We start from the raw sequence: 9318 nt of genomic DNA, 5'->3' as shown, positions 1-9318 counted from the left end.
TGCAGGCGCAAGTTGGAATCGGCTAGCGCAAGACAGGGGTAATGGAGATCGCAGGGAGAGGCCTTCGCCCTGCAGTGGACATAAATATAGGTTGATGATGATGTGTGTTCGTAAGAAGTGCCAGTACCTGGCCTGTTTCCCTGTGCGGTCTGGGTGTAGGTGGCTGTATTTTTGTCTCTTTGGTCTTCGAGGATGTCGTGCTGGTGGATCAGGGGTTCCTCGTAGGAATCCTCGAGCAGTTTGGTCGGCCTTCTCATTTCCCTTGAGCCCAGTGTGTTCCGGGCACTACATTATTGCGTGGTGCCATTCTAGGGTGGTGCCTAGCATGCTGTGGATTTTGTGTGGAATTTAGCCCGTTATATATGAATGGACAGCTGCCTGGGAGTGCGTCAGGACCAATAGAGATTGTTCTTCTGCCTCTGCATCTTGAAAGGCCAGCACTATGGCTGCTGCCTCCTCCGTGCAGGCCAAAGGGGTCCGAATGGAGCCAGTTATCACTGTGGACTATTGTGGCTAGTATTGTGAATTTGTTGCCACTCTACGCAAGTCCGTGTAGTATACGTCTGGATTTCTTCCATGTTTGTTTTGTAAGGTCTTTGATCGTGCTTTTCTTCTGCTTTGGTTGTGTTCCGTGCTCATGTTCTTTGGGATTGCTGAGCTGGAACAACTTTTCCCTCTTCTGTATGTTAAGCAGCAAAACAGTTTCTTTCCTGCTGTACTGCCCACTCAGGGGCATCCCACCTTTTACAGCAGGACACTTCCTAGTTCTGTTGAATTCATATGCTCTCGGTGTGCCACGACCACCACCGTGGTATAATCATATGTGACGTAAATACCAAGAGCGTCCACTTTTTGATGCTCGTGTGTTTTGGTAGCTCCGGAGAAGCCTCGTATGCTGCCCTGATGATGGCGCTCACTTTGGTCGTCTTGGCCTTTTTAGCTTTTGAAAAGAGAGGCGAGTCAACGCTGCAAGCTGGATCCTCTTCGTACTTGCCAGAGAAGTCATCCTTGATGGATGCTGCACAGGCGTCCTCGGCACCCCAAATGACCTTGTCTTTAATGCTGTCAAGTGTGCTGTATATGCAGCATCATTTAAAACCAGTCTGAATCTCAGCCGGCAGGCCCCCTCGCACATTCTTAACCCATGTTGAGACTTTGCTTGTCTCCATGATGGTCCCCAAACATACTTTACTAGATTTCTTAATACTAGTTTTGCTTTCTACTTTGTTGTGTATATTTACTACAGGTTACAAATAATGTACTAGTAAAGCAGGCGCCCATGTGCTGCTTGAACCCAGGCGTCGCAGAGGAATGCCATTGCCTCGGTACTCTTGCTAGCTTTTTTTCATGATTATAGGTAGATATTCGTTGGTAACATAAATTGGGTAGCTTCATTAATTTCGAGAAAAAGGACCTGTGTACAGTAATTACGGTATTTTTGTTTGCATGTATATGATGGCTGCGTGTGAATTGCTGTGCAATAAAACTTTGAAACCATCAATCAAAGGTGTATTTTCGATTTATGAACTGTCGGACAGCATAATCAAACATGCTTGCTGACGCCACTAGGGATCGTATTCTCGGAAAATCACATTCGGAAGTAGTTTCACTTACGCGAGTATCGGCACTGCATGCCTGCGCACAAGCGTCGGGAAAATGCAACAGCTTTCGTGGGCCGAGCCATGAACTCTCGCGAAAGTGAAACTATCGCTGAAAGTGATTGCCAGAGAATACTGCCGCAATTGCGGCCTGTCCGAATAGAATATTCCGGCAGGCTTGCAAACCGACAGGCGGACGCCGACAGGCCGACACCGACAGGCGGACGAACCGACAGGCTTACAGGCCAAAACAACATATAGCCGACAAGCCGACAGCCTGTCGTATTTTTTGACTGGGTTACGTGAAGGGAGACTTTTTGTTGCGTCCAGCTCAAAAATAAAACCGCTAAAAACAGAAGAAAAAGAAGACAGGAAGAAAAGTAACGCAAGACCACGGGATGCATGAAAAAGTTGCAGTTTCGACAGAAAGGCAAAGCAGCAATTACGATAGCAAATTAGTAGAGAGCTATACGGATTAAGGGTAGTAGTTTTATCGGCTGCATAAATTTGGACACATTCGCTTACTAACTGAACGAAGAAGCATGGCGTCAGCGCGCACAAGCGAACATGAATAGATCACACTCGATAACCGCAGACCACTGTCAGAATGCTAGCTTGAGCAAGCGCGGCTGCAGCGGGCGAAAGTTCATGCGGTCTATCGCTTCAATGGAAACCGAGCGACGAAAGCACAGCGCATACAAAGTTAAGAGCCGTGTGGAGATCACTTTCATGATACCATGCGCGCGACTGCCCGCCGCCGAGCAAAGTACGCAGTTGCGGCAGAGTAGAAGCCCCACCCCCTCCCTCCAGCGCTGCCTTCCAGGTTTCCCCCTTTCGCGTGGGAGATTGAGTCGCCAGTTCCCCTTGCACCCGGTCGGAAGATACGCATTTGCTGTCGCAGCTAAACGTTTCCTCCCCTCCCCGGGCCTCATGGGCCTCCTGGGTATCCGGGGGCCGTCCTGGGCCTCCGGCGCCTCCTGGGTCTACGGCGAATCCTGGGCCTCAGACGCCTCCTCGTCTTCCGACGCTTCCTGGGCGTCCGGTGCCTCCTGGGCCACCTGCGCCCTCGGCTATCCTGCAGCAGGCCCCCGGAGCCTCCTGCGCCCCCGGCGATTCCTGCGCCCCCGGTGCCTCCTGGGCCTCCATCACCTCCTGGGCTTCCTGGTCCCCAGGCACCTCCTGGGTCTCCGGCGTTTCCTGGGGCTCCTGGGCTTCCTTAAGCTCCGGTTCATCCAGGGCCTGCTGGGTCTCCTGGGCCTTTCGCACGACGGAGTTATAACTTTTGCTCTCTGCCGTGCGATCGCTCCGCGTGAAAGCGCACGTCCCTCGGGCGCTTTCACTGGTACATTTCACTCGATTACAATTGGGTGCATCATTTCACTTTTTAGACCACTTCAATTTCGGTATTCGATTATAACGCGACGATTGACTTCAGGTAGCAAATATCTGGAAAAAAGCTCGCGTTACCATCGAGTAAAAATGATGCTTTTGTGAGCAGAAGTTGTCGCCAGAAGAGCATGTCGCCAGAAGCAGAAGAGCATGTCGCCAAGGGTGCGGTTAAATCTTTCCGTCAGACCATTAGTTCGAGGATGGCAGGCGGTGGTGGTGCGATGAACGATGCGACATTCAGTAAGCAGCGCGTTTACGACTTCGGAGAGGAACACACGTCCTCAAGAACCACTTACTACTACTACTACTCAGTAGGAAGGATGCGATATCACGAACTGTGGCAGCAGGCAGAGCGGCTGTTTCTGCGTATCGCGTCAAGTGGTCGATGGCGACGACTATCCAGCGGTTTCCGGAAGCCGTGCTCGGAAGGGATTCATACAGGTCAATCCCAATGCGATCGAGAGGCCTGGCGGGACATGGGATTTGCTGGAGTGGACCAGAGACATGCTGAGGCATGACGGACGGCAGAGTTCGGATGCATAATTCGAGGTTGGGGCAACACCTCCACCACAATCTAATGCGCACACAGTACAAGAGAGCAGCGGGCAGCGTTAGCAGCGTGTCTAAACCAGAGCGGCTCAGGCAATCTCGAGCTCGCGCTTCCCGGATGACTGGCGATGTGGCTGCAGCGCCGGGCATTCGTCTTCACTACAGTACTTTCATGGCCGTTTCCTTAACTTGATAGGCTCTCTGCACACTGCTTAGCATAACATCGGTTCCCACAGGGCGTCGGATCTGCTGGCTTTACACTGGGTCATTGTCGTTTTAGGCGGCTGTTTCGTGACCTACTTGACATGCATGTCATGAAATTCAAGTCATGACCTATCATTTATATTCGTCATAAACCGTTGTTAAACTATGCCAATTTTGGTACCTACCAAGTTAATGACACGACCATGAGATTACCAAGGCGTAGACAGCTGTTTCATGACCTACATGACACACGTCATGATATTCATGTCATAACATCATTTGAGTTTGCCATACACTCTTGTCATGCAATGCGAACTTTCCTAAATACCAAGTAAACGATACGACCCTGAGAGCACCGAGACGTGCCTACGGCTACATAGATAGAGAGATAGTTACTGTCAAAGGACAAATGTTCGCCAAGAAATGCTTCGCATTTAAAAGAAATCTTGGCGATGATTAATCTAGCGGAAATGTATGCGGGTTCCCGTGAAGCAACTAGCACATCAAGGTCAGCATCATCCGATTCACCTTCTCCTAGAGCAAGACAAATTTGCCCCAGCAAACTAATGGCACATTTCGATGAGCGAAGAGATGACCTAGATGCCTATTTCCATCGGCTTGAGAGGTGCGCAGTCGGGCAAGGCTGTAAGAAGAGCAAGTGGTCCAGCGCCCTGAGCCTTGGTTTAGTAGGGGAGGCTCTGGGTGTGTTTGGCCGGCTACCAGTAGAAGAATCGTCGGACTATGAAAAAGTTAAAAAAAACTTTATTGCAGAGGTTCAAGCTGACCGCTGAAGGTTTTCGGAAAAGTTCAGACTGTGCAAGCCAGAAGATTCAAAAATGGGAAAGCAGTTCACATACCGTCTGACCAACTATTTTGAGAGGTGGATAGAGCTGCACAAAGCGGAAAAAAACATATGAATAAGTTTACGACAAGGTTGTGGGTGAGAAATTCCTGGCCAGATGTAGCAATGATTTCGCAATACTTCTGAAAGAGAAAAAACTACAGACTGTGGAGGAGATCGCAGAGCAAACATGCCAGTTTGTAGAGGCGCAGGTATCGAAAAATTTAGGAAAGGGTGGCAAATATGCTCCCACTTCAGAGGAAGATGAGCTGAAAGAGAAACCCCAAATGTATGGACGCTGGGGACAGCAGAGATGTTTTCTCTGTGACCGCCACGGCCATCAGGCAATTCATTGCCGTGCGGGACGTGATGACCAACGTGAACGGTAATATTGTGAATGGCATAACAAGAGCGGACACAAAACTGAGGAATGCAAACGCAAACCACGAGAAGTGTCGACGAATATAGACCCTAGTCAAACTCGCGAAGCTCGCAGGTTTGAAGAAAAGGAAAGATTGGAGGTCGTAAGTGCCACCATTGTCGAGAGTAAAGAGGGAGATATGTCAGTGGTAGAAGGTAAAGAAGAAGGAAAGAGGGCTACTGCATTACGAGACCCGGGTGTGGACACTGTGTTATAAAGAAAATGTTTCGTAACTCGAAAAAGCATGACGGGGCAGGTGAAACCAGTTATATTCATGGACAGCTCGGTGAGATAGCTCCCGGAGGCTAAGATCTATATATCCACAACGTACTACACAGGAATCGCGGCAGCCAGGTGCCTAGAAAAACCGCTGCATGACCTGATCTTTGAAAATATACCAGGACCGAGAGGAGTCTAGGACCCGTAGTGGCTCAGTGGACCTATCCGGTCAAACAGATGTAGAAACCGTAACCACAGTAACACAAATATAGAAGAAAAGGTGAGCACGCATATAGTAGAAAGGCAACTTGATGTATCCGTGGAAGAGCTGGGAAGTCAACAGAGAGAGAATAGAACGCTCAGGTACGTGATGCGGAGGATCGGTGGCAGACCTATGCGAGAAGGGGTCAGCGGAGGTGCAACATACGAGCTGAAAAAGGACCTGGTATATAGAAAATTTCGGAGTGAATGGAAACAACTGATGCAGTTGATGCTTCTGATACAACATGGAGGAGTCCTAATCGAGAAGGGTCATGTTAACGGACACAGAAATGGAAGGCAGATAATATCGGGACTAACCAAAATAATATTTTGGCGGGGAGCACACAGGGAGGTAAATAGCGTATTTACTCGATTGTAATGCAAACGCGATTGTAAGGCCAGAGATGACTTTTCATTGCGTTCATCACGAAAAGCATAAAACAGCGAAAGTTACGCGAAGGGAGACATTTTGTTGCGTCCAGCTAAAAGAAGAAAACTGATAAAAAAAGAAGAAAAAAGGAAGAAGTAACGCAAGACCACCGGATGCATGAAAAAGTTGCAGTTTCGCCAGAAAGGCAAAGCAGCAATTAGGATAGCAAATTAGTAGAGAGCTATACGGAGTAAGCATAGTAGTTTTATCGGCTGCATAAACTTGGACACATTCGCTTACTAACTGAATGAAGAAGCATGGTGTCAGCGCACACAAGCCAACATGAATAGATCACACTCGATAACCGCAGACCACTGTCACAACGCTGGCTTGAGCAAGCACGGCTGCAGCGAGCGAAAGTTCATGCGGTCTATCGCTTCAACGAAAACTGAGCGACGAAAGCACAGTGCATACAAAGTGAAGAGCCGTGCGGAGATCAGTTTCATGACACCGTGCGCGCGAGTGCCACCGCCGAGCACAGTACGCAGTTGCGACAGAGTAGAAGCCTCACCCCCTCTCTCCAGCGCTGCCTTCCAGCTTTCCTCCTTTCACGTGGGAGATTGAGCTGCCAGTTCCGCTTGCACCCGGCCGGAATATACGCATTTGCAGTCGCAGCTAAACGTTTCCTCGCCTCACAAGGCTTCATGGGTCTCCTGGGTGTCCGGGGGGCGTCCTGGGCCTCCGGCACCTCCTGAACCTCCACCGCCTCCTCGTCCTCCGACGCTTCCTGTGGCTCCGACGGCTCCTGGGCCTCCAGGGCCTCCTGCGCCCTCGGCGTCTCCTGTAGGAGGCCCCCGGAGCCTCCTGTGCCCCCGGACATTAATGCGCCCCCGGCGATTCCTCTGCCCCCGGTGCCTTTGGGCCTCCAGGGCCTCCAGGGCCTCCTGGGCTTCCTCGTTCCCAGGCAATGCGCCCCCGGCGATTCCTCCGCCCCCGGTGCCTTTGGGCCTCCAGGACCTCCTGGGCTTCCTGGTCCCCAGGCGCCTCCGTGGCCTTCATGGCCTCCTGGGTTTCCTGGAGCTCCTGGCTTCCTTGGGCTCCGGGGCATCCAGGGCCTGCTGGGTCTCCTGTGCCTTTCGCAAGACGGAGTTATCACTTTTGCTGTCTGCCGTGCGTTCGCTCTCCGTGAAAGCATGCGTCCCTCGCGCGCTTTCACTCGCACATTTCACTTGATCAGAATTGGGTGCATCATTTCACTTTTTAGACAACTTCAATTTGCACCCCGAGGATTGACTTCAGGTAGCAAAAATCTTAAAAAAACCTCGCGTTGCAATCGATTAAGAATGTGGTCGTTTTGTGAGCGAAAGTTCCAAGCACCATGAAAGAGCCGGTAGTGATTTAGTGCTTTGAGCAGTGTGTAGACCTTTTGTGAGCACATATATAGTGCTCTCGAGGATGAACTTCACACATTGCGAACAGTTGAGGGCAGTTCTAAGCGCACGTGAGCAATAACGAAAGAAATTATTACGGCAGACACAACGAATGGTAATCTTGGAGTGACCAACTGTGTGTGTGTGCGTGTGATTTCCTCTAATCATTTGATGTAGTTCACTCATCCATGCGTGTACAAAGAGACATACAGGCAGAAACATGCATACACTTACAAACAAGCCCACACGCGCATAGCAAAGCAGACGCACCGACACACGCACACGTAGCAAGCGCATTCACACTGAAATACTCACAGACACGCAGGCACGCCTACACGCACCTGCTCCAAAGCCCACGTGGAGAATACTCCTGCACTATTTTTCGTGGAAATAATTATCCCCACTCTCAGCGTTGGTCATGAATACGCACATGTGCTTATTAATTGATACTTGTTGGTTTCGGTGGCTTTTTTTTAGAATTCCCTTCTTAGGAGCTCGTTGCACGTAGCCAGAGCCGGCAGTATCAGCACAGTGTTCCGGAAGTAGGCGGTTCACTCTCGCGTATGTTGTATTCTACTTGCCTTTGTTTCCCGCCGCGGATCATTCTTCCATTAGCGTCGGCGTAGAAAGTGTGGACACTCGGACGCAAAAGTAGGACTGAAATCCGTGATGAAGCACCAGCGTAGGTGCATTGCCTAATTAAGAGCAATAAGAGGATGAAATGAAAATTCCTTTCCCTGTACAATAAAGACAAAGCCCTTTAGCAAGGGATGTTTCCAACATGGTATGTAATTGTTGCAAGATATATAACACACGCCTTCTTAATCAGGAAAGCTGTGAGGGCGGAGTTCCGAAATTGTATTCGGGAACTTGAAACATATAGAATCGTAATATCCATCGATCACATTCGTGATAAGCTCATGTTTGTTGAATATGCCAGTGTCCACATTCAACATTTTTATTTGGAAGCAAACAAGATGTAATTTAAATTGTGATTAAAAAGAAGCTCTTCAAAAAAAATCGGAGAAGTTTGACTAGAATGCTATACTCTGGAAGAAAATGATCACAAATGAAACTATAAGTGCCGATCACACCTAGGGTTGCAAACCGGCCCGAATTTATTCGGAAAGTCCCAACTTTTAAGCAGGCGTCCCGAGTTCCGACTTGATCTATTCGGGACGGCCAAATATCCCAATCTTTTCTCTTTGTTACTGAATAACAATCTAAAATGCAAGTTTACATTTTGTACATTCTGACAGCTTAGTTGCGCCGTCTCTTTTGTCTTCTCTTGCATTATCACAAGCATCAAGGCGGTTTTTTTTTAATGCGATCAGCATTCTTCACCAATTTCGTGGTATGTTTGTATCTAAGCTCTTACACCCAGTGACCAAGTTGTCAGCTAGCTACGTCAGGTGCCACTACGTATGTGGTGGCTGCTGTCTCGCGAAGCGGACAAAATGGGCCTAATAGGTTGATGATGGCTACTGCCTGGCATAGTGAACAACTTTTCTCGCTGGGTATCCGCAACTGGGGTGTGTTACCCAACAGACAACTTCAGCACTTCGTATCTGATATTTGTGCGTGCCCATTCGTGGTCAAACCCCCAGAATAAATGTGCGAAGGCGACACAAGGGGCATGTAGCTTTAAATACAATAGGAACCGCGTATATCGAATCTGAAGAGAATCAAAATGAAGTTCGAATATAGTAATTCGATAGATCAAATAAAAACATTATACAGAAAATTTCAATGGGATTTCTCAGCTGTTCAATATATTCAATAATTCGTCATAAGGGTGTTCGATATACCCTGGTTCGACTGTATAAAAAAAGCGATAACGCCTCATCCACAAATGACACCTCCGCGTCGATTGCGGCCGCCTGATGCAGAGCCATTGAAACGAAGTTGCCGCCAGGACACTACAGATACTACACTGTTTCAGATGGGGTGCAGATATTACAAGATAGCCTGTGTCGTGCTTTCAATTGGCATTGTGGTTGGCAGCTAAATTGCTATAGGTGTGTCGCTACATTCCT

The 9318-nt window shown here is 49.0% G+C and overlaps 1 protein-coding gene across 1 annotated transcript; it reads right to left on the bottom strand.

Annotated features, from left to right (window-relative positions):
* Positions 1-2600: 2600 nt before the first annotated feature.
* Positions 2601-6960, bottom strand: LOC119431697 (circumsporozoite protein-like). The gene is made up of 3 exons (XM_037699175.1): positions 6544-6960; positions 4598-4630; positions 2601-2849 (listed from the first exon to the last, which is right to left on the bottom strand). The coding sequence occupies exons 1-3, from the start codon at positions 6958-6960 to the stop codon at positions 2601-2603; spliced, it is 699 nt and encodes a 232-aa protein (XP_037555103.1).
* Positions 6961-9318: the final 2358 nt, after the last annotated feature.

Source organism: Dermacentor silvarum, chromosome 10 (assembly GCF_013339745.2).
Source record: "Dermacentor silvarum isolate Dsil-2018 chromosome 10, BIME_Dsil_1.4, whole genome shotgun sequence".
NCBI lineage: Eukaryota > Metazoa > Arthropoda > Arachnida > Ixodida > Ixodidae > Dermacentor > Dermacentor silvarum.
Note: the sequence above shows the minus strand (reverse complement) of the source record. Positions and strands in the feature narration are given on the sequence as shown.